The sequence below is a fragment of the Lethenteron reissneri genome, chromosome 48, assembly GCF_015708825.2.
Source record: "Lethenteron reissneri isolate LAM-NWPU_2019-01 chromosome 48, ASM1570882v1, whole genome shotgun sequence".
NCBI classification, from domain to species: Eukaryota; Metazoa; Chordata; class Hyperoartia; order Petromyzontiformes; family Petromyzontidae; genus Lethenteron; species Lethenteron reissneri.
This window is the reverse complement of record NC_083826.1, coordinates 4002563-4028031: the sequence shown is the minus strand read 5'-3', so window position 1 is coordinate 4028031 and position 25469 is coordinate 4002563. Positions and strand designations below refer to the sequence as shown.

Genomic DNA, 25469 nt, shown 5'->3' with positions numbered 1-25469 from the left:
CAGTCAGTCAATACTGCTACAGTCAGTATATACTACTATACAGTCAGTACATACTACTACGGTGAGTAGCTGCTCAAGTCAGCAGATACTACTATACAGTTAGTCGTTATACCATACGTAGCAAACCGTGCTAATCGGATGTGCGGTGAAAGGACAACAAACAACACAAAAAGCAGTTCTTAATAATTTCGTTTTCATAGCTCCAGTGGCTTCCGAACACAGGAGCTGTGTGTGTGATGGAAGTGTGATATTTATGTACATTATGTTGAACTTATTTCGCACTATATGTAGCCAACCATGCTAATCGTAGGTGATAGGGGTATGCATCCGTGGGAGTACAAGATAGGAGTGTGTGAGATTGGTATGTTTGTATGAGGTGCATAGCAACAACAGCCATCCACCACACCACCACACCACCGCAGCACAAGTTCTCAAATCCTTTATTCAAAATCACGGCGATTTCAGAGCATGGGAGACAGGAGCAAAATAACTCGCCAGGAAAGGGGGGGGTTTGCTCGATGTAGGCTGAGTGTGCTGGGTGTAGATTGCAGTGTGTGTAGATTGTGCTGGATGTTGCTATTTCATATCAGGGCGCTGCATGGGCTTGGCCCAGGGGTTGGTGATGATGCTGGGCGTAGCATCCTGCTGCACCGCCCGCTTGGAGCGGCAGCAGTATCGTCCGATGACCACTCCCAGCGCGATGAGTATGACGACCAGCACCACGCTCACCACCGACAAGGCGATCACCATCACCTGCCGGGTACACGTGGTTAGCCAGTGGTGACCGGACTGAGACCATCAACTCACTCCACTTGAGAACCCGGGTTAATCACTATTCAGTCTGTGTGAGTGTATGGGTCTCTTGTGAGTTTATGGGCCTCTGTGTGTAGCCATGGGTCTCTTGTGAGTCTATGGGCCTCTGTGTAAGTTTATGAGTCTCTATACTGTATTTGTAATTTATAACCGGGCTGAGACAATCAACCCGCTATACTTGACAACCTCGATTATTCACCACTTTTGTCTGTGTGAGACTGAGTCTCTGTATGCATCTATACATCTCTGTGGGAATCTATGGGTCTCCTGTGAGTCTATTGGTCTCTACGTAAGTCTGCTGAGTCTCTATTTAAGTAATTGGTGACGAGGAAAAGCCCATCTACTCGCTACACTTGATAACTTGCTTTAATCACTTATTAGTCTACACGGGTCTTTGAATCTTTATGCAAAATTTTAGTCTCTATGCAATCATGAGTCTATGTAAAACCAGCCAGAGATTAGCAACCCGCTACACTTGAGAACCCAATTTAGTCACTGGTGGCTGAAACCGCGATTCACACCCAGGCTGTCAGCAGTCCTATGTATCTCTCACAAAGCCAATATAAACCAACTAAAAGACACCCAGACCAAGGGCTATAACCCAGATGCTTGGCGGTTCTGGTCAATACTCAAACTCCTGAGCCACCCAGCCACCTCCGTAAGATTTGATGTTGACCAGGCAGATCCTCTATTTAAAGCGTAAAGAGGCAGAAGGGGTCTTCATGCACCTACATGCTCGTGCGATTACTCGGTGCAGCAAGCGATGACTCGAGCTATCAGAGAGCAGACCACACGTAGTGGTGTGGGTGCATGCTTACCGTCCTGCCGCCTTCCGTTGTGGTGTCCTGTGTCGGCATCGGCTCGGCGAAGTCGAGAGAGTAGCGCCCCAGGTTCCCCGTGAAATCACTCACGTCCAGCGTCACCCATGGGCTGCAGCACGGGGACCTGCGGGGCCCAGGGGAGAGACAAGGTGAGCGGGCACAGGGTGAGGGGTAGGGAGTGAGGTGTAAGGGGTAAGTGGGTACCCTTATCACACTTATGTCGTTACCACCTTGGTTACCGTCGACTTTACTCGTCGATTCCTCCACCAGAACAACTCACTGACTCATCTACTCACCCACACTCACCTAATTGCTCAAAACACCATCCAATCACTCACACGCACACTCATTGATTCCTTTACCAATACTGAGGAATTGGTTTCCGAGACATGACTGTTTCGTCTCATCCACACTATCCCGTCCCCTCGCGTGCCCAGTCTCCAACTGTCTCTGTATTCCCTTATCTTCCTATTTCCCCGCACATCTTATTGTCCCCCCATCTACTAGTGTCCTCTGTCTCCCACCTTCCCCGTTTACCCTGCCCTGCTATCTCCCCCCTCATTCCTCTCCATCAACCCCCGCCGCCCCCCACCTTCTCCCCGTGTGTGTCCCTCCCCACACCTATAATTAATCTTGTAGACTCCGTCGATGCTGCCCACGGTTAGCAGCGCCTTTCTGTCCCCAAGAGCGATGTTCACTGTGAGGGGTTCCTCCGTCTCGGCGTCGATGGCTTCGACGTCCACGCTCCAGCTGCTCCCCGAGCACAGTGCCTCACCCCCGTGCTGCACCTCCGCCGTGCACGCCGATACATCCCGCGCCAGCTCTCGCACCGCAGGGGGGGACGTGTCCGGGATCTGGGTGACGACGAGGAGAAAAATATGTTCCAATCACAAATTACGGGAGGTGGTATCATTTATATTGGAGTTGCCGGTTAACCATGTGCAAGTTAGACGCGAGTGACATGTTTTGACACGTATAAAATGACGGGCAATTTGGTGGTGAGGTGAGGGAGGTGAGGGCGCATGAGGAGTGGGGATGCGGTTGGGGAGAGGCGGGAGGGAGGGAGTAGATAAGACAATAATTCTTCTTCATACATGCGTCTCTCTACATTGACACCGAATATGCTGAACCAATGCTGCTCAATTTATGTGCTACCAGAAGTCAGTGCGGCTGATAGGATGTGTAAAATTTTATATTTTCTATGTGGACAGACAGATTTGTAAAGGATGTTCATTTTCTGCTTATTAATTGTATTATGCTTTCCTCAAAGGCGCAAATGGTTATTCAGTATTGTAGTACTGGCAGTGAGTGATGTGAGTAAGGGATAGAGGAATGACTGAGTGTTGGAGTGAGGGATGTAAGTCGTGAGCAATGTAGCGAGTGTCGTCGTGCTCCGGTGAGCGATGTCTTCGTTCCTCACCTCCACTGGCGCGATGAAGACGCTCAGGGGGAAGCTGAGGGTGTAGGAGGAGTCCGGAGATTCCACACTCTCGGCAGTGACGCGCAGCATGCTGCAAGCACGCACAGGCAGGCACACACACACGCACAGGTAGGTACACACGCACAGGTAGGTACAGGCATATATATTAACACACGCACAAGTAGGTACGTGCACACAGGCAAGCACACGCATATGTAGGAACATACACACAGGCAGGCACACACATGCTCAGGTAAGTCGACCTAGGAGAAGCCCAGGACTGGTTCAGATAATCGCTATCACTGGTGTTGGCCACGAGCGGCAATCAAACTCGGGACGCCGGGTTCGTAGCGCTGTGCACGAACCGCTCCACTTCTAACAACAACAACAACCGCCATTCGCCACTAAGTGGCGGTGACGTCACCACGACGCTTGTGCCAGGCCATGTGCACCTTGAGGCCACTTAAAATGTCGAACGCCCGCTGGCAGGAGGTAACGGGGCAGACCCAGGTCCCACGGGTCGACTGACTGAGATGGCTGAGATGACCGAGATGACTGGCAGATGCATCACCTGTGCCCACTACTGTGCCAACTTGCTGTGCTTTAGCCACCCGGCGCTCCGCTCGTTGTTGTGAGCGTCGCTCCTCCACCCTCTGTTGTTGTTGGAGGGAGACTGCCTCCAACTGCCCAGTAGCGTCCTTCACGAGCCTCCTCCACAGAGGCCGATCTTGACACCGCTGGTACCAGTCATCGGCAAGTCCACTCAGCTCCACATCCTCCTGTACCACGTCACTCCATCTTTTCTCTAGCCCGTGCCGCGCCTGTTTAGCCTCCTCGATTCGGCCGAACAAAAGCTGTTTGGGCATGCGGTGATTGGGCATGCGGGCTACATGGTCCAGCCAACGCAGCCTTGCCTGCCGGAGGTGCTCACCGATGGGACTTTGTCCAGATCTTTCGAGGATTTGTGATGTCGATGTGGTGATGTAATCGTGTGTCTAATGATCTCAGGGATGTCATTGTGCTTCGTGACGTCAGTGATGATGTTGTGTACGTGGCGATGGTCTCTGATGCCATTGCACCCGCGATGTTCGCCCGCTCACCTGCTGGTGAACTCGGTGATGCTCTGCGGCGCCGCCACGGTCACGTTGAGTTTGGCGGTCTCCCCCGGTGCCAGCACGGCGCTGCTGGGGCTCACGGCACTCGCCCAGCCCAGCTCGTCACGCGCTGACACTGAGAAGGATGACGCCGCAACGCCGCGGTTCTCCAGGACCACAGAGAGGGACACCTCCACACCGGGCTGCAGCGTGGCTAGAGACGTGGGCGACACGGGAGACAGGCGAGACACGAGCGTCACGGGAGACGTGGGCGACACGGAAGACGTGGGAGATTCGGGAGATGTGGGTGGCACGGGTATCACGGGCGTCACGGGAAACCCGGGCATCGTGGGAGACGTGGGCGACACGGGAGACACAGGAGACATGGCGTCCAGTGTCAACGGATGTGCGTGGGTCAGAATCTATCCACTGCTGGATGAAGGTTTTCCCCCTATGGCGTTCACCATCATGACGTACGTGGTGCGACTGTGTGTGATGCACTGTGAGTGACTATGAGAATTAGTACGATGGTGGACTCTGAAGGTGGACTGAGTGAATGACTTTGTTGGTGGGCAAGGAGTGTGGAAGAGGTGAGTGACTGATTTTGGCCAACGAGGGTAGACTATGAGTGACTATAAGTAAGTGACTGCGATGGTTACTATATGAATGAATTACTATACAAGTGAACGACTAGGTGAGTGACTACGAAGGTGACTGAGGGTGGATTACAAGTGACTACGATGAGAGGTGGACAATTCTGATCCTCTGCCCCACCTTCCTCGAAGTTGAGCTGGGCGAGACGGAAGCTTTGCACGGTCGTGAGCTGCGTGTGCATGCGGCAGAACTGGAGGCCCTCCGGAGATGAGCCGCACACCTCCACCATGAACGCCTGCAAACCAGAATCAGCAGCATCAGCCATAATCTAGCCGCTGTTGGATGAAGACCACCCCCCCTGTAAGCCATGACATTGTGTAACCAGTGAGTTCAACAGCAATTCTCACAGCCAATTAGAGACGCGACGCTTCTCTTCCCTTGCAACTGCGTCGAGCATCTTCGGGACCAGATCCAGAAGGTCAGTCTAAACTCCTTGAAAATCGGAATTACTTCCTGAATTGGATGGGGATACAGAGTTGTTCACCAACTCACTGGTGAGCGAGCTGAAAAATGTATAGTTTGCGGATCGGGTAGTAGAAGATCTTAGAGCACATATTTTACAGGTCATTACGTGCCTAACTGGAAAAGCAATTGCTTATGAATCATAAAGTAGACAATCAGATATCACAGCTCTACTCTGATCCACCCCCCGCCCACCCGATCCCCTCGGATCACCCCTGATCCCCGTGTCCTCTCCCTGACCCCAATGCTCACCATGGAGTCAATGAATTGCAAGGGGACCCCGAACTCGGATTCGGTGGGTGAGACCAGGTACTCGAGGTTGCCCATGCCGGAGAGCAGACGGACACTGGACATGGAGTAACCAGCCACGCTGCCCATCGGCTTCACCCACAGCTGATACGGCTCACCTGTCTCGCCACACAGCATCACACCACGTTACACCATGTCACACCACTTCACGCCACAACACAATAACACTGCGTCACACCACGGCACAACACATTACACTGCATCGCACTCACGTTACACCACACATCATACACTCACCATGTTATCAATCACTCTTAAAACCTTGCAAGGACACTGTGGTACCATCAACCGCATCAAAACATCACCAGCCCGGTGTGAACACCTCCTTCATAAATGGAAAATTAAAGACACAAGCCACAGTAGTGCGATTGTGGCCATGTAAGCCAAGGAAACCCAGAGACCCATAGAGATACACAGAGACCCATAGAGATATGTAGAACACATTAACGACAAGGCAAAGTAGTATGACTGTGGCCATGCAACCCAAACTATGGACCCTTTAGTAAATCTACTGCAATCTGTGCTCCTTCAACGGAGGAAGAACAGCAAAACTACACAAACTCTCTCTGCTCAAGCTCTCTGGTTGTGGCCAGCAGAACTGGACATTGACATGAATCATCACACATGCCACATGCACTACCACCACATACATCCACGCACACCCCACGTGACCGACCACCGTCACCCCGCGCGCCGTACCCGTGACGGGGCGCCCTGGAATCGGCAGCATGAACCCGTTCGTCCGCTGCAGCAGCTGAGCAGTGAAGTCGACCAGGCTCCGCCCGGTCACCTTCACCAGGTAAGGCCCCGGCGACCCCGTGACTTTGACCGTCCAGGTGCCTGGGGTCACCGAGGTCACCCTGCGCACGACGTTCTGGCTGGAGGACACAAGCTCCTCCACGTCGGTGGCCAGATCACCTGACGACGGGATGGGAGCACGGCCGGCATCAGTTGCTAGCGATCGTCTGAACTGGTTCTGGGCCTCTCTCGAGGTCAACTGAAATGTAAACGAGTACCTGGTGTGCAGTGAGTAAACGTCAGCACGGGCATGGCACTGCCCACACCGCCCCTTCGTGCGCCAGTCTTCATAGATGCTCGCTAACAGCACTTGCCCTAGCAGCCTGTGTAGGTTACATGGGGGACCTTTGTCTGTGGCTGTGTACTATAACAGAAGAAGTGTGCGTGTTATACCCCTTTTCCACTGGCACATCTGGGCCGAGCCAGCGCGGGGGTGTTCATGGTATAGGTGGTTTTTCCACTGGCTGTTTGCTGAGCCAGAACCACGCTGGCCTCGCAAGATATCTGAATCTGGTTTGGGGACAAGCAAAGCCAGGTGTGTGACTAACAACGCAGTCATTGCTGCCGTGCAATGGAGGCGGTACCTGAGGGAAGAAACAGCTCCACAGTGAAGATGGCCGGGCCGCTCACGGACACGGCGATTTCAGACAGCGACGAGTCCACGGGGAAGGTCACGGAGTCCGGGGTCGTGACCTCCACGTAACGCACGGAGACGGGCGCCGCGTTAAGGCTCAGCTCCAAGCTGCCCAGCACGCCGGCCAGCTCGCCCTTGGTCGTCAGGATATACTGGCCACCCGACAGCGCTGTGAGGGTCTCGTATATGTTCTGACGTGGCTCGCTGGCTGTTTGGGGGGGAGTTGGGGAGGTGGAGGGGTTGGTGATGGTGCAGATGGGAGAGGGTGCAGAGGTAAGGGTGAACATGCATAGGTGATATAAGGGGAGAGTGGGCAATGGAAAGAGAGGGCGAGTGAGGGCAGGATCAGTATGCAATCCCGTTGAGGCAAGGCGAGTGTAAGAAGTTTGGTGAGTGTGGGTAAGTATCGGTGAGTGTATCCGAGTGTAGGTCACCTTGTTGAGAGACAAGGCGAGTGTAGTGAGTTTGGCGAGGGCTAGGCAAGTCAGGGGTGAGGGAGCTGTGCGTGGTACCGCGTGAAGAGAGTTCTCCCTGTGTTGCGCGTGTACAGTAGGACCCCGTGTTGAACACATGCAGCCGTGAATCCGTGCTCTCAAACAGCGCCATCACTGCATCCTTCTTCTCCTCCTCGTCCTTTGCTCCCGCATCCGTGAACAGGTAAATATCCGACCTGTAGGCATGACAGTCGAGGTCACAAGGTCGCAGTGACCCCAAAGGTGACAAAAACGTCAAGCAGCCAGCAACAAAATGGTACTATCAAATTTGTCAAAGACACCAGTTGACACGTTTATTAGAATTTTTACAAGTTTAATTATTGTAAGAGCTTGGAGGGGGGGGGGGAAGATGATGGGAAGAAATTCCCAAGTGGAGCAGTGTGAGGCAAGAAGTGTAGTGCTCGACTTGACACGACAGCTTCTTGCTTTTCTCTCTCACTTTATTTCGCTAACACCGATCAACATTCCTCCAGCTAACACCAATCAACATTCCTTCCGGCCTCGCTCGCTCCACGTCTCTCCTCCGTTGATTCTCCTCTCCACGGCACAGTTCAACCGCTCTTTATCGGCTTCGCCGTCACACTCCAGCCGCTCTCTGCTGGCTTCGCCGTCACACTCCAGCCGCTTCTGCTGGCTTCTCCATTGCTACCTTATACTTCTCCACTGCTACCTTATACTTCTCCACTGCTACCCTATACTTCTCCAATGCTTTTGGCTCCGCTGCTTCAGCTCCAACATCCTTTCCCTCCCAGGCGCGAACTCCCGTCTGCTTCAAAACCCCCTCTCTTTATCCCCAAGCCAATTAATCTCCAATCAGTGGGTGACATCCCCCGCGACGCCCGTCGCCCCCTAGCCCCCGCTGGCACCTGCCATGTTTTCCCAGCCAATGCGGCGCCACTTAGCGACAACGACAACTTCCCGGCCAATCAGCGCCCTCCGTCCTTAATCGCTCCCTGCCACCTGTTACTCTCCTCAGACAGCGTGGCATCACATCTAGACAATAACAACTCCCAGCCAATCAGCGCCCTGTGTCCTTAATCGCCCCCTACCCGTCTCTGGCCTTCTCCTCACGCCTAGCAACAATAACAACCTCGACCTCGTTTGCTCCCACTGTACTCTGCGCGCGTGTACGCCCACTCCCGCGTGTGGCGCGTATCTCAGGCACTACAGAAGCATGAAGAGAAATGAGGTGACCCGCAGAGTGGCGAGTGAGTCGGTGAGTGAGTGAACGATTGAGTGGGTGGGTGAGCGAGTGTGTTGTGACCTGCAGTGTGGAGGTTGGACACAGTGTGGATGAGAGGGAAACAGTCTGGTAGACCAAATCCTCAGCATGGGTGGAGGAATTAAGTGGTGAAGTTCACGGGAACAGTAACCATGTTAGCAATAGAAGAGCGATGAAGAGGTGACTGACCACTGATGAGCGAGTCACTGGAGTCCATTCGTGAGTTCTTCATTACTCTAAATTCTAGCCAGTGCAGTGAGGTAGGAACTGGGTGCTCCATCCCAGACATGGCAGAAAGATTCCAACTTCGACTAAATGTGTGCTGTATATAGCAGTGATAATCGTTTGGAGTTAAAGACAAAGGTCTTGGTAGAAAGAAGAAAACCAAGCATCTTTGATGCCTCCAGAACATCTTGTAAAGTCTGCCGTAGGACCGCTCTGTGTGTACAGCCCAAGGCCGTAATTATAATATATATTGGGGGGGACACATCCCCCCCAATCTTCAAATATGATCAAAATGTCCCCCAATATATTGCTATAAAATAGATTTCTGTTTATATGATTGTGGTTATGGTTGTACTTTATTAATCCCTAATCTCTGCCATTACATACAATGAAACAAGAAAAGGTAAAAAAAGAAAAAAACAGAGCAATGTAATACAATACACTATTAGACGTTATTGTAAAAAAAAAAAAGTCCATCCTATGTGTTAGTTAATTTTAAAATATTTTAGGCAGGAAATGGCAGGAAATTCGTTTTAAAATTTAGACTTTTTTTCTGGGGGGAACCCCCAGACCCCCTGGAAGATTTGGTCCCCCCCAATGTTGACTCCATGGCTACGGCTTTGGTACAGCTCAAGGTTGGAGGACTCACAAGAAAGGGTGAGTGGGCTACACTCGCACATTACTCCTACACGAGATGACCATGTCATACCCCAACCACCAAGAAAACGTGTTTCAACTTTTCTAGCCGGGCGGTGGTGGCTGTGTTGCACGTGGCCTGTAATCCAGCACGGTGGAGGCTCCGAGGGTTGGTGGATCACCGCACAAATGTTGTGAAACTCCCTTCTCGTTGGCGTCGTGGAAGAGCCATACCCTGGCATGTCAGAACGCAGTACAGCAAGTGGACTAATCGCCACCTGTTTCCATCTGTATGGGGATTGAACGGTTTCTTCCTGGCACTCCGGTTTCCTCCCACTTGTATAAACGGCCATTACTTCGCTGAAAACATCTGAAATAAATAAATAAGTGCGCGGGATCCTGGTGAAAAAGAGTCCTACAACTAAGTGTGGCTCTCCTGGATAAATAAGTAAACAAGTCTAATCACCCTGATTAAAATATAATCATTCCATGACAGGTTAAAGGAGATTGTTCTAAGCAAATTCATGCTTTTACGATGGACAAGAATAACGTTAACATTACCGAAGGAACCATGGAACTGCCATCCTTACGTGATATTACTATTGACTTGTGCGGTAAGTGGTGGGGGACACTTCCTGACGACAGGTCCCACAGATGTGGGTCGGAGCGTTCTGCCGATGGACGTGCGAGGCAAGGAACCGAGAGGTGAACCAAGATGAGACAGAGAGACAAGACCAAGGAGGATATGGCGAGCATTCGCCTATAGGCACGAGGGTACCACAAGCAGGGCAAAGTGGACAAAGACAAGCAGGGCCGCCGAGCCTGGGATAAAGCGAAGGAGAGTGATAGGTCACAGTTACCCGGGCTGCGAGATCTGCAACGCAAGCTCTAGGGCTGTGAGCGCCATCTCAGGGCAGTCTCCGCCACCACCAACTTGCAGCAAGTCCAGTGCCTGGTACATCTCTGTCCAGTCCTTGGTGATCAATGGTTCGTAAACATCTACTCACACACACGAGGGAAATGCAGGGTCTCAACACGGAGCCCCAGCAAACCCGAAGCATGACCTTGTTTGCACATAGGGGTCCCGGTGAAGGCGCATGAAACAGTCAATACCAAACAAACAAAAAAAAAATGCCAAACGCTAAACGAAATAAGTATCCATGTGATCAGCTCCTGCCCATCATACAGTCTGCTCTGGCTCTCTCCACCGCGTGAATGAGGAAAGGTTGAATGTGGTTTTGGGTGTTTATAAAAGTGGCAGACTTTAAATAAAAGCATATAAAGAACACAGACACTGGTGCTATGTATGCTGTGTTCTCACGGCGTACTGACTGACGTCAGATGCGATGATGCGCCATTAGCCCCCGCCCCTGCTTGACCCCGAGTCAGATTCAGACGCCAGCTTTGAGGCCAGCAGCGTATCACGGCTTGGTTCCGGCTCAGCTCCGCAAACGGCCAGCGGAAAAAACACCCGTATCATTAGGACAGCTGGGTTGGCTCGGCTCGGATGTGCCAGTGGAAAAAGGGAAGAGGAAGCCCCAGGAAACCCCGGGGGCCACGTACCGGGGTCACTGAAGGTGACGAGCACATATGTCTCGGGGGCCTCCGTTTTGTTGGCCACTTTCAGCACCATCTCCTTGGTCTTGTCGCGCACCAAAGCGATGTCGTTGCTCATGCTGCCCGTGACGTCCACCACGTAGACGAGCGAGTGCCGCTCCAGATTGAACAGCTGCATGAAGACCTTTTCACCCAGCTCCTCCAGCACGCTACTCGCTGTGATGAGAGGAGGTCGTCACACGAGGGAAACCGTGACCTGATCCCAAGTCCACCCCTGACAACAACCCCAAGTCTGACTCGAACCTCACCCCGCCTACCTTAACTCTGACTCCCATCTTAATTTGGAGCTTTCGTGACTGCAGGAATTACTCTTTGGTTCTTTCGGTAAAGTCACGTATACTTCACACCCTGACTCTCTCACCCTGGCTCTAATCCTGGCCATGACTTGAACCCTGACTCGATCTTCCCTCTGCTTACCCTGACTCGAACCTCACCCGGGATACCTTAACTCTGACTCTCAACCTTACTCTAACTCTCACCCTGACTCTAACCCTAACCCTGACTCTAACTCTGATCCTGACTCTAACCCTAAATCAAACCCTGACCCTTAATCTTAACGCTGGCTCTAACCATCATTTATTTCAGTTTCATTTATTAGGTATAGCCCTGTGAGCTATGAGGCTCTTGACTCGGGTGCAACCGCAACAAACAAATCATGAACAAAGAACATCTTAAAGTGATGTTTCGCAACAGAAACATCCAGGAAAAACCAGTAGGGATGCAATGGGATGCAAGTCGAACAATAACAACCATAAGACAATTTAGATAAAATTATCAGGCTAACTCCGTACTTCAACAAACAAATATGGCTTAACATTACGTTTTCGAATATCACCAAAATAAAGCTATAAAAATAATGTAACAGTGATCATAGGAGCCCTCTCTGTGTCTCATCAGAGTTGAGGAGGAGGTTTCGGGATGCCACCAATGCCATCTACCCCACACTCTCGTGCATGTAGCGTGACGAAGTGTATGTGATGAGCTGTGATCATGGTGAGCTGTGTGGTGAGGTTGTGCGATTATGGAGCTGGCTCTGCGTCCCACCAGAGTTGACGAGGACGTCTCGCGTGGCGATCATGGCCACCTGCCCCGCTTCGTCATGATAGTAGTGGTGCGGAGAGAGCTCCGGCTCCAGAGTCTCCTTGTTGATGCCGCCCGTCGCAGTCTGGTTCTGCCACGCATCGTTTATCCCGCCGTGACTGCACTTGCCAGCTTTGGGGGCGGAGGGGGGAGGACAGAAACATGGTGATGCTTACAGAGACATATGTGAGGTTCGTAAAGCCACATGGTCGAGCAGTGACGCGTTCGCCCCCTGTTGCAGGGGATCGCGGTTCAATTCCAGCAGGCAGCCCAGGTTATTACTGAAGGTGTATCGACCATAAAAACGCAATCTGTCAGCTTCATACAAAACATGACTCCCACTAATGAAAACATCCGGCAGTTTCATTACCCAAGTCTGTGGTGTGCGGATATATGCGAGCGAGCGATTAGTGAGCGAGTGTTTGTGAGGTAAGGTGTGCAGAAGGCAGGTGCATGACACGTGTGAGCTCACTTGCAGGTTTAGTTCTGCATGCTCTGCCAGGCCTGTATCCACTAGTGAGCGGTGAAGCCAGGATGATGTTGTTCAGACATTCGTACACGTTGGGGTCACTGTGTAACACAAAGAGGTTACAAATGCGTGATGCATAGTCGTACGGTACAACAGCAGCCTATGACAATCTGCAGTGCATGGTGGTCGACCCATCCAAGCAATCTCTTCCAAAATGTATACTGTACATAAGTGTTCGCAGCCAGTGATTCATAATAGATTTTTTTTGTTAGGCCACTTAACGGTCTGACCAAATCTGTGTCGCCAAGGACACCCACCACCCGACAGCCCAAAACAAATTGTCACGCGTTTAACGCGTCAATTTATTGTTTCAGCTCAACTCACTCGGTGAAAACCTACGTTCAATCCTCACAACCTGTTGCATCTTATTGCTAAATTTGGTTGCGAGGATTATTCCTAAACTGTGCCGTGCCCATAGCACAGGTCCTCGGGCACGAACTGGCTCTTCCGCCGTTGCTGATCACTGCTACAACGCTGTGGGCTCTCATGATATTGTTTTTTCCGAGACTAAGGTACTCTGCAAACCGTCAGGCTACTATCAAAGGTTTGTTCATGAAGCCATCCAGATATACAAACACAGACATAACTTCAACCGAGAGGATGGATTCAAATTGAGCAATCATTGGAAGGATTTTATTAACCAGGTAGAATCTTAATTGCTCTTATAGCTTGCTTACACACTCGCATTCCCAGTTTCTGCAGCACGTTACCCCCCCTCCCCCCCAGGCGCGCTCATTGCCCAGCTCCGGCTTTGTGTCTCAGCTGGCTCGTGCAGACTACTCCCAGCCTTACCCCTCGCTATCCCTCCAACTCCTCTCCATCCCGGGCTCCCACAACGACCCCCCTTTCGTCACGGGGCCCCCCTTAAGTACCCACAGGTGACATGACGTCCTCGCGCCTCACCGCACGTATGACGTCACGTCTCCATACTACTCTACACATGTAAACGGTTATCATTACACAACATATTCACACACCTGTATACAAAAGACAAAGATTCCCCAGTTTAGCCTCACGACTGTTGGGGCAAGTGCTGTTAGCGAGCACCTATGAAGGCCGGAACGGGGGTGGGTGGCCAGCACCACGCCCGGCCGCCTTTGTCTCCCCGGGTGGCAATATTTTTACACAACGCACGAGGTACTTGAAGGACGGGGGGGGGGGAGATGTCGCGGGAGTTGGGGGGGGGCTTGCCTCGTGGTCGTGCAGTCTGTGCAAGTGGCCAAGGTTGAGGATGCAGTTGCTGGAAATGGCAGGTCCTTGTTCACTGTCGGAGGGAAGGGTGGAGAACAGGCAGCAATGACATTCAGTGTCCAGTCGCGTAACTATCAAGTGTACAGGCGGTGCAACTGCACCGGTGGCCACGCACCTTCGTGGCCCAAGTACATTTCAAGTGATTGCTCGAGAGCAGTGTTATCTCAAACTGTGTTGGCGGGTGGACCACGCGACCAGTACAAACATTCCCACACAACCCCCCGCCCCTCGTGACAAAACGCATTCGCTTCTCTCAGTAATACAGAATGATGAGTGTTACCGGAACATAAAAAAAATAACGCAGCTAAAAGGGTATTTTATGGGAGGTATTTAGATCTTAGAGTTAGGGTAGTTTAATCAGGGTAGTTTACCTACGGTTTATTAATTAAATATAAAAATATTAATTAATGTCCAAAACACATGATATAAACATTGTCATTATTTCCAGATCAACCTTGATTTGCATGAGCCAGCGGACCACCTCGAGGGTCGTGGCAGACCACGAGTGGTCGGGGTCCGCACTGTGAGAACCCAACTTCTAGGACGCCGACCCCTGGTGGTCCGCGAGACTACTACAGGGGTATGCGGAGAATAAAACATAATATTCAAACAAAGAAAATTAATCATTCAAACAGCAAGCAGCATGTGGTGGTCTGCGAAACGTTTGGAGGTTGAAAAGGGGTCCGCACACTCGAAAGGGTTGGGAACCGCTGCTCTAAAGTCGAGATTGATGCTATGGGGTGGGCCCCCTTACCCCGTGCTGTGAAAGTGATTGTGCTGCGCTCCGCATTCACAGAGCCACTAGGAGGCGCTGGCTCGTGTGCGTTGTTTCTGGGCGTTGATGATGATGATGGACGATCCCCAGCGCGACTGTAATCATGGCGTCCGAGACCATAGAACGTATCGCTTCAACCTGCCTACTAACATCTGTTGCGGGCAGCACTTCATTTACCCAATCAGCATCTCAGGAAGCCGTTGAGTGGATCTTCAAACGAGGCATCCCATTACATGTTTCCTCGTTTTATGCGGGTAGATGCAATCCAAAAATGGGGCGAACAAAGCGAAATCCCGTACAATGGACCGCAAAGACCCAACCCACAATGGACCGCACGCGGAGATGAGCTTCCTGCCAAATAGCGCGTACAAGACAGTGCACCGCACGCAATGTCCCGTGTCCGACCGCACAGCAAGGACAATTCAAACCGCACATAGTCATTCTAGATTTGAAGCTTTCGTGACTGCAATGATTCATATTCTTAGGTTTTTTTGGTAAAGTCACGTAGGTAAAAAATTAAAATTAATAAAAATAAAATAAAAATCACGACGTTTCGGAAGCAACACAAGCTTCCGTCTTCAGGTGGAACCGTCACAGCACGATAGCTGTATCAAGTTATTTTTTTACCTTCGTGACTTTACCGAAAAAACCTAAGAATACGCATATAGTCAATTAATGGGTAGAAATAAGTTAGCAGTATATATGTAAAGCGCAGGAAACCTGTATCAGGTTTCCCCGCCTTATAAAAAATGAAGGGCTAGCCACGCTGGGCGCCTGCCGTGCCCTGATGCGCTTGAGCTTTTGATGAGCTAAATAACTTTATAAGATACCCCCCTCACTCAAACCCCTTTCGCGGGTCTTCGTACCCCACCAACATATTTGTAGAGGTCGAGCGGGGGCACGCTGAGGTTAGATGTAGGGGTCATGGGACCCATGCGTGACCCCTACAGATAGGTGATTGGGGGGAAAACACCCAAAATATACCATATTTGTGCGAATTAAGGAAAAAAGTGGAAAGGCTTATTTTTTAAGTGTGGGACCCAGGTGAGAAGGTGTTACAGGGCTAACATATGGGTGAGTATGTGGTATGGAGGTGTTCTGCCTCACGGCAGGTGTTTTGCTCCACAAGCAGGAGTGGGAGTGTGAGTACACAGGAATTTTCTGTTTTGAGGTTGAATTTGGTCACGTGACCAGGAAGTTCCGATTTGACAGCCGCTCAGCCACGAGGCTGGGGGTCCGCCATTACACAGAGTTCAAGATGGCGGCACAAATCGCGTCCCAGTGAAGCCAGCTGTAACTGTACATTGTGGGACTTTAAGAAGCATTGTCTGTAAGTTCGTTTATGTTCTTATAATACTGGGAATGCTGTTATAATGTTAGAATGACCGTTATAATGCTGTAAATGCCTTTATAATGCTGTTAAATTGTTATGATAAATACGAGGCCTAGTTAACAACGAAACCTGCAACTTGCCTTACTTGTAATTGAATAAGTCAAGTCAAACTTGTACCCAAGTAACTATTTTGCGATCTTGAGAGCAAGGATGCCGAAATGTCTCATTCATAGTGCAGTGTTATATGCAGTGCTGTACATCTGGGGTGCAGTGTGATGATTGCACGATGTGCCTTTGTTTAACACAGTAGCTTATTCTCTTGTATAGCTAAGCAGTACTAATGCAGGTGCCTGGTCCATCTAGGATCTATTGTTAAGTTCATGTTATCTAATACAATGTTATGATGCTGTGGTGTTCATTCATCGTATTGATATTTCCAAGTATTAACAGATGCTGTATCTGTGCTGTGTTTTTCCATCAGTTTTACCTCGTTCAATTCAATAAATTATGTTTGGAGTCGGATGTTCACCCTGGCTCGCAGGGTTTATTGGATGCGAGGTTAACTACTTGGATAACGGTGCAATGCAGCGCACAGCGAGGCCGAGACAGGGGGTCAACACAGCAATGGGCGAGTGGAACGAGGTTGGACACATTGGTGGGTGACGTGTACAGGTGGGCACGACCCCTGCACCCCACGTACCCAGGGCCTCCAGGGGGATCAGGTTGCCCTGCTCGATCCAGTTGGTGTTGGAGTAGAACTTGTTGAGAATGTGCAGCATTTGACCCAGGTTCTTCCTCGCCAGGGCTGGACTGCTCATGTTCGCATAGTTCATGGCAATTTTGCGGAACTTGCCCAACTCCCCTCTTGCTGCACACACACAGACACAAGCACACACAATGGCCCTGGATGCAAAGCCATAAGAGCAAGCCAAGGCTGCAGGGCCCTTGAGGTGGAAATATAATAAGAATAGGATGTACTCTTTTTCGGCAATTAAGCAAGTGTTAAGATGTTCAAACAACAAATAGGTACATTTAGCAAGGAATCTAGTCTGCATTAACCACACGTACTTATGGTGAACATGATAATATATGCATTGTCTTTGAAACTGATTTGCCGACAATAGTGTCAGACCAGAGATCAACGCCAAAATGCGAACAGTTCAAAGCCTATGCACATATCAAAGCATTTATAGCTCGGGTTGAGCAGTTATATCTTTGAGACATTTTTGCTCGTCTCAAAGTATGAAAAATAAGAATAGGCTATACCATTTCTGCAAATAAAACCAGCGTTAAGATGTTTTGTTGGAGTGGGTATCAATATATAATAGGTGACGTTTCGGGCAGTGTATCTTATTCGCGTGATTTATCATGAAATGATATATAACATACAAATCCGTGAGTGTACTCACAACTTATCCAAAGACAAAGATCCCCCCTATAGCCTTAACATACTGTTGCGGCAAGTGCTGTTAGTGAGCACCTATGAAGGCCGGCACGGCACACGAGTTTGGGTGGCCAGCACCACCACGCCCGGTAGTATTTGTCTCCCCGGTGGCGATGTTTACACACCACACCAGGTACTCATTTGAGGCCGAGTCGACCTAGGGGATGACCATGACCGAGGCAGCATGGCCTATTCGGTGGAGGCTGTTGTCAATTCATCACGTCGAAAATTTTTATGATTTACAACATACAAGTTCGTGGGTGTCCTCACACTCACTCACCCTTGTACTCACCCAGCCGTGTACTCACATACCCATGTACTCACCCCACATGTGCACTCGCCTGTGCACAGACGCACACTGCGGCGGGGGAATAGACGGGGGGAGAGGTGAGAATGGGAACCCCCGCGGTAAGGGGATGATGATGAGGGGGGATGTGGATCACTGTGGCTGGGGTGCGAGAGGGGACCCGAGTCCCCCGCGGTACCTACTGTCTGCCAATTTCTCGCAGTAAGCGAAGTAGGGGGTGATGTCGGAATAGGACTGTTCCATTAAGTTGTTCCCGTCCACCACCTCCTGCAGAGCCTTGATGAACCTCACCGCCGACACGTTACCTAGCAAGAGGGGGATCAGAGACGGGTCACTCACCAACAAGCCTCACCATCACTCACCTCACCGACGAATCCCCTCACCACCCCGTATCTCACCAAACCTCACCTTCCCGCCAATCCGCTCACCATCTCTCACCTCACCACCCCGTATCTCACCAAGCCTCACCTTCCCGCCAATCCCCTCATCATTTCCCACCTCACCAATGAATCACCTCACCACCCCGTGTCTCACAAAGCCTGACCTTCCCGCTAGGCCTCGGCAAGGTAAGGTAATTTACCCTTTTTACCGGGTAAAAGGGTAATGGTAAAGGGTAAAGATGTCGACATGCCAAGGGGTAAGGTAAAGGGTAGGGTAAAGGTAGCTCAAAAGAATTACCCGTTAGGGTAAAGATAGCGCAAAGTATTACCCGGTAAATACGGTACCTTGTTTACCGCTAAAAGCTCCGTCGTGCAGTCCGTGGCCTACATTTAATAAGTAATATTAAAACAAACTTTATAAAAAACATGCTTTTATTAAATGTACGAGTAATGACAGAACTCCAGGAAGTGGCCCCGAAGCTTGCCACAACGTAAGGGACCGTGGTGATTTACAGCCAACGTCAGTTGAGCGTGGACAATTAGACCCAAGCCGAAACATAAAAAATAAAAAAGATTGTTAAAAATATATAGATTTTTTATGATAGAATATAGTATTGTCATCAGTATGACCTAAGTATACCAAGTTTGCAGTCGATACCACATTAGGAAGTGGGTAAAAATAGAGTTTCAAGATTTGAGGATACAACAACAATAACGACAACGACAACAACAGACAGAGTTAAAAGAAAGCTTGTAAAATTGGAATAATCGAGAGTATTCTATATGATTAAAGCGCTCTACCTGGCATTTTCCATTATAAACCTTGTTCATGTGTAGTCGTACCCCAGTAATTACCCTGTAATCGGGTAATTTGTATGGGGTAAGGATAAAAGGTAGGGTAAAGGTAGGCTCGTTGTTTTTACCTTTTAACTTTTACCTTACCTTGCCGAGACCTACTTCCCGCCAATCCCCTCCCCATCTCTCACCTCACCACCCCGTGTCTCACAAAGCCTCACCTTCCCGCCAATCCGCTCACCATCTCTCACCTCACCACCCCGTATCTCACAAAGCCTCACCTTCCCGCCATCCTCTCGCCATCTCTCACCTCACCACCCCATGTTTCACCAAGCCTCACCTTCCCACCAATCCGCTCACCATCTCTCACCTCACCACCCCGTGTCTCACAAAGCCTCACCTTCCCACCAATCCGCTCACCATCTCTCACCTCACCACCCCGTGTTCACAAAGCCTCATCTTCCCGCCAATCCCCTCACCCGATCGCCTCGCCAACTCGCGCCTCGCCAATTAATAATTTAATTCCCTCACCTCACCACCATCTCTCGCCTCACAAAGGGCTGTGGCGCGGCCTAGCGGTGTCGCGGTCGCAGCTCGTTGCGAGAGGTTCACGGTTTGCCCAAAGTGGCCGCCTCAGTTAATGCTTCGCTGTGAATTTAACTACGGGCGTGTTGATTGCAAGAGTAGGCCGTTGTTTTTCCGGCGTCATCGTACACATAACGACCAAAAATATTACACCGCATATAACTCAATTGTGGTGATACACAGCGGCAGCAGTCACCGCACCCTACTAGCAGTGCTTGCAAGCCAAAGGGACAACTTGCCACTGGGGGGTGCCCTGCCACACGTGTAGAGATGTGATGTGATAAATCGCTCTGAGACCCCGTATGGCGCTATGTAAAAAAAATGTGAAAAAAATCATTGTTAAAGTTTCACCTTCCCGCCGATCAATCCCTTCACCACTAAACCTCGCCATCGCTCACTTCGCCAATCAATCCCCTCACCACAACCATCTCACCACCTCTCCTCTCTCGTCCTTCATCTCCAAAGCCTCCTGATATCTGCCTGGGCCTCACCCCTTATCCCCCTCCTCGTGTCTCCTCTCACCCTCCCGGTTTCTCCCTCCCCACCACCACCACCACACCGACCCGCTTCCATCATCTCCCCGTTACCTCACCTTGGTAGTACGCCTGGATGAGCGTGGTCGGCGTGAGCGGCGAGAGACCCTCCAAGGCACCCGGCGCGAGCCCCGCTTTGCCCTCGAGGAACTTCGCCACGGCTCTCAGTGCCCCGGTCTCCGTCACGGACTCGTCCGTGTGGTTGGCGCGATACGTGCCCAGGGAGGCCTGGTTCGGGTAGAACCCCGCGGCGGGATCATGGAGCAGGGTCAGGGTGAAGATCAGGGTCAAGGCGAAGCGCACGGCGAAGGTCATGGTTAGGGCGGGTTGGGGGGTAAGGGAAGGGTCAAGGGGGTTAACGAGCGATCGACGCACAGGCAGGTGTGGGTGATTGGGAGCGTGAGTGACAACGCTGACGGGTAAGATGATTTAGGCGGTGAGACTCTGATGGGTGAAGGATTTAAAGAGAGGGTTGTCGGAATTGTGCGGTTGACAGACCGGCCGGGTGAACGTATTAATGAGTGACGTGCCAATGGTTCTGAGCAGGGTCAGTTTTAATCTGGCATCTTCAATCCCTGGACCTTGGCTCCGTGTCTCTTATCCGTCGGATATAGGGCCAATAAATCACGTAACTAGACACACCATCATCACTAGGAGCGACACAATCTATACAAAACAAAGATAAAGGACAAATCCCCTGTGTAGCCTCAAAAGGCTGTTGGGGCAAGTGCTGTTCGCGAGGACCTATGAAGGCCGGCACGGCACACGAGGAGGTGGTTGGCCAGCACCGCGCCAGGTTGTTATAATAACCGTGAAGTCTCCAACTTTTCAGTTTAGCAGAAATTACCAGATCATCAGTTCACTCCGGACACATCCCTTGACCCGGGCATGTCAGCTTCTCAATGTATTTGTGCCAGAATGGGACATTTGTATAGTACATTAATGTAATGCGCCTCGAACAATGTGATAAAATATATTAAATAGTGTAGGAGCCAGAGAATATCCCTGTTTCAGCCCAAGGTGAACAGTGAATGGCTGTGACTCCCGGTCAAACAGCTTTAACCGGGCCTGTCCACCATAATGAAGGTCCTTAATGATTGTGAGTAAGGGACCCCAACAGCATGAAGAGCAACCCAATGCTCTTAAACACACAATCATTCAATCACTAAACCACACAATCACTAAACCACAATAACGGCCACTCAATTACAGAACCACTCACGACCACACTAGCATAACCACATTCACAATTACTCAACAATAACCAATCATAACCAGAGACATTGTCTAACGCACTCGCTTTACTTGTGTAGTCGGTATTGTTAGCGTACCTAATACGCCGTCACCACTACTGACCTGGTGTAGCACCAGCCATGGGCCTGTACCAGGTAACGCCGTTAGGCCAGGGAACCCAGAGGGTGGTTGGGAACCGGAGGTACACACCCCAAGCCCTCCAGTGGGGGCTGGGGCATTACGCAATAATCCAGGTACCTCCAGAAGGTTCTAGAGAGTAGGCGTGGCCAGGAGCGGAGTGACCCTGGGCACCGTATTTAAGTCGGACCTCGTCCTCAAGCAGAAGACCGAACAGCCAGCCCAGAATAGGACCCTGGGAACTTTCGGACCTGAAATCCTTGTCAGGGCCAGGACCAAGTGGGCCAGTGGTCAGGACCCGAGGACCTTGGGCTGCGTCAGGTCAGGCTAGCCTCCCCTAGGTCCCCCCTAGCAGGAGGGCTGTGATATAGAGAGTGGTCCCAGTGATTAGGGCACGCTAGCCCGGAGGCTATACCTCCCCAGGGTATTGGGTGAAGGGGGCCATTACCTCCTTGTGTTAGGGACCTTGTGTTACCGTTATTATTGTTATAAATAAACGTGTTGCCTCCAGAGAAGACCGAGTCTCCATCTGTACCCACTACACTTGTGTGGCGCTCGACTCGACAGCTTCCTGTCTTTCCTCTTCACTTTATTTCGCGTATTTCGATCAACACTCCCCCATCCAACATCGCTCAACGTTCCTCCAGCTAACACCGATCCACGGTTCTCCTCCGCGCTCTCCGCTCGCTCGCCGCGTTCCGCCGGCCTCACTCGCTCCCCATCACTCCTCCGTCGACTCTCCTCTCCACTCTCTCCGCCACAGTTCGGCTGCTCTTTATCAGCTTCGCCGTCCCACTCCGTCGTAACTACATCAGCTTCTCTTCCCACACTCCAGCCGCTTCCTACTGGCTTCGTCGTCTCACTGCTACTCTACACCTCTCCACTGCTACCCTACACTTCTCTACTGCTACCCTACACTGCTATTAGCTCTGCTGCTCCAACTCTTCCATCCTCTGTCTCCTCCCAGGCGCGAACTCCCGTCTCCAAAAACCCCTCTCTTTATCCCTGAGCCAATTAATCTTCAATTAATCCGGGGCATCCCCCACGACGCCACTCGCCCCCAGCCCCCCGCTGGCACCTGGCATGTCTTTCCCACAATGCGGTGCCACTCCGCGACAACAACACCCTCTCGGCCAATCAGCGCCCTGCGTCCTTAATTACTCCCTGCCACCTGCTACCGTCCTCAGACAGCGCGGCCCACATCTCGACAACAACAACAACCAGCCAATCAGCACCACGTGTCCTTATTTGTTCCCACTGTACGCCGCGTGCGTGTGACGCGTACTTTCAGGCACTACACTTGTACTACAGTGATACCTCGGTTCACGAACTTAATTCGTGAACTGACTCTGGTCGCGAACCGAATTGGTCGTGAACTGAGGCACATTTTCCCATAGGGTTCAATGTAAATCCGGTTAATCCGTTTTGACCTTTTTTTTTGGTTTTTGAAGCACAAAAATATGAAACAAATTACAATACACATTAGTACTGTACAGTATAGTAATGTATAAAGAGAGAACACTAACCTTGCTTGAGATGACTTCAGTAAGCACTCAAACGGGTGAACTGTACAATACAGTAAGTACAGCATTGTACAGTACAGTAGTACAGTACAGTACTGTATGTGCTAAAAAGCACACCAAAAAGCAAAAAGTCACTGAAAGTGTCTTCACAGTACTCACAGTACTTCTTTCTGTGTCTCTTCTTCTCTCCACGATCTTCCTACAGGAAGTCACGACCATGTGACAGCCTGGAAATAGCATTAAAATGGCCGCGGCTCCTGTTCATGAACCGAAGCGGAGTTCGTGAACCGGAGCATATTTTTATGAACTTTTCTGTTCGTGAACCGAGTTGTTCGTGAACAGAAGCGTTCGTGAACCGAGGTATCACTGTACTTGTACTTCTGGTGCTTTGCTCCAACATTGGCGCTGGCTGCCCGCCCATGCTGTTTACGCCGCACAGCTTTGCTCACTCTGAAAGCCCTTAGAAGCAGTTGCATTTGGAGGCTTGCCCCCTCTTTTATCTCTACCTCTACATAAGCTCTCCACAGCTTCCTGTAGTGGAGGCCCTTTTCCACCAGCAGTGGCGTGACTAGGCAATTGCAGGGCTGCACCTTTATATGTTGAACGATTTACCATGGTCAATATATGTTTTACTGCTCACAAGCACCATTTGTATGCAGTATATAGTACTGCCCATTGCACAACTGTTCAGAATGTACGTGAGTAGAGAAAAAGGGAAGTTTGTCATATTTATGGCGTTTAAACGGACATCAAAGCGGGGTTTTGTTTATTTAATATTGTTGAAAAACGTTGTTTCGTGGTCTGAAAAAAACCCTATATTTAGGCTTGAGAGTATGCAGTAGAGGAGCTGAACCTGGACTTTAACAGGGGCAGGCAGGGAGTCGACAGCACGGATCGCCGGGGGAAGGGAGCTTCAGACGACGAGGGCAGCAGAGGAGAATGAGCGACCTTCCACTAAGCAAAGGTTGGCTGGAGGCATCCGCAGAACGACTTGAGTGCTGGAGCTGAGAAAACTTGGAGGGGAGCAGAGTGAGATGAGAGGGGAGAGGCAGGAGAGTGTGTGGAGGGGAGTAGAGTGAGATGAGAGGGGAGAGGTAGGAGAGTGTGTGGAGGGGAGTAGAGTGAGATGAGAGGGGAGAGGCAGGAGAGTGCGTGGAGGGGAGTAGAGTGAGATGAGACGGGAGAGGTAGGAGAGTGCGTGGAGGGGAGTAGAGTGAGATGAGAGGGGAGAGGCAGGAGAGTGTGTGGAGGGGAGTAGAGTGAGATGAGAGGGGAGAGGTAGGAGAGTGTGTGGAGGGGAGTAGAGTGAGATGAGAGGGGAGAGGCAGGAGAGTGCGTGGAGGGGAGTAGAGTGAGATGAGACGGGAGAGGTAGGAGAGTGCGTGGAGGGGAGTAGAGTGAGATGAGAGGGGAGAGGCAGGAGAGTGTGTGGAGGGGAGTAGAGTGAGACGAGAGGGGAGAGGTAGGAGAGTGTGTGGAGGGGAGTAGAGTGAGATGAGAGAGGAGAGGTAGGGGAGTGTGTGGAGGGGAGTAGCGTGAGATGAGAGGGGAGAGGTAGGAGAGTGCGTGGAGGGGAGTAGAGTGAGATGAGAGGGGAGAGGTAGGAGAGTGTGTGGAGGGGAGTAGAGTGAGATGAGAGGGGAGAGGTAGGAGAGTGTGTGGAGGGGAGTAGAGTGAGATGAGAGAGGAGAGGTAGGGGAGTGTGTGGAGGGGTGTAGAGTGAGATGAGAGGGGAGAGGTAGTAGAGTGTGTGGAGGGGAGTAGCGTGATGGAAGACATATGATAGTGGGGTGGGGGTAGCGTGAGGTGAGAGGGGAGAAGTTTCCAAGGGCGAGTCCACGGAGGATCTTGAAAACGGAGATCGCGATCTTGAAACTGATTTGGGATGGGATTGGGAGCCAGTGAATGGATTGGGAGCACTGGGCTGATGTGGTCTCATTCAGGAGTCTGGTGGTGCAACTTTCGAATCATCTGGCGTTTGTAGATGATGAATTTGGTGAGTTATTGTTGTTAAAAATAAAAGGTCATAAACCTTGGGCGAGGTGGAGTCGGCTGGTTAATCATTGCGCCTTCGGCAATCAGTAGGCACTTGTGACGGATGTATGTGCAACGCGTATTGGTGGCTCAAGTTTATTTCGTGTAACCGGGTGAGCACTTCGAGGGACAAGGATGAGTCTCGTTGGTCAAAACCACCCGGGTCACCAAACGGACTTCTTTAAAAAGATAAAAACAAGCGCAGCAATGCAACAAAGGTGAAAGAGATAACAATGGGACAGAAATAAAACCAGATATAAATTGGTGCAAAAATATCTCCGTTAAGAGTATAAATGGAAAACAGTGCAACAAACATCGGATATTCACTGA

General features: G+C 50.8%; 1 protein-coding gene across 1 annotated transcript; it reads right to left on the bottom strand.

Moving 5' to 3' along the window:
- Positions 1–424: 424 nt before the first annotated feature.
- LOC133354614 (von Willebrand factor A domain-containing protein 7-like) lies at positions 425–20764 on the bottom strand. The gene is made up of 18 exons (XM_061571603.1): positions 20271–20764; positions 18101–18223; positions 16868–17035; positions 14000–14072; positions 12752–12849; positions 12244–12411; positions 11146–11355; positions 10443–10581; positions 7518–7675; positions 6956–7213; positions 6273–6491; positions 5517–5671; positions 4923–5037; positions 4155–4362; positions 3055–3145; positions 2256–2488; positions 1632–1758; positions 425–753 (listed from the first exon to the last, which is right to left on the bottom strand). The coding sequence occupies exons 1-18, from the start codon at positions 20524–20526 to the stop codon at positions 577–579; spliced, it is 2976 nt and encodes a 991-aa protein (XP_061427587.1). The 5' UTR covers positions 20527–20764; the 3' UTR covers positions 425–576.
- Positions 20765–25469: the final 4705 nt, after the last annotated feature.

What these genes read in the sequence shown, in the direction of transcription:
- LOC133354614 (XM_061571603.1), bottom strand. Translation starts at nt 20,526, where the DNA reads ATGACCTTCGCCGTGCGCTTCGCCTTGACCCTGATCTTCACCCTGACC. An exon ending in GATCCCCCTGGAGGCCCTGG is followed by an intron (nt 14,073 to 16,867) that starts GTACGTGGGGTG and finishes TCCCTCCGACAG; the next exon opens with TGAACAAGGACCTGCCATTT. An exon ending in GTCTACAAGATTAATTATAG is followed by an intron (nt 1,759 to 2,255) that starts GTGTGGGGAGGG and finishes TGGGCCCCGCAG; the next exon opens with GTCCCCGTGCTGCAGCCCAT.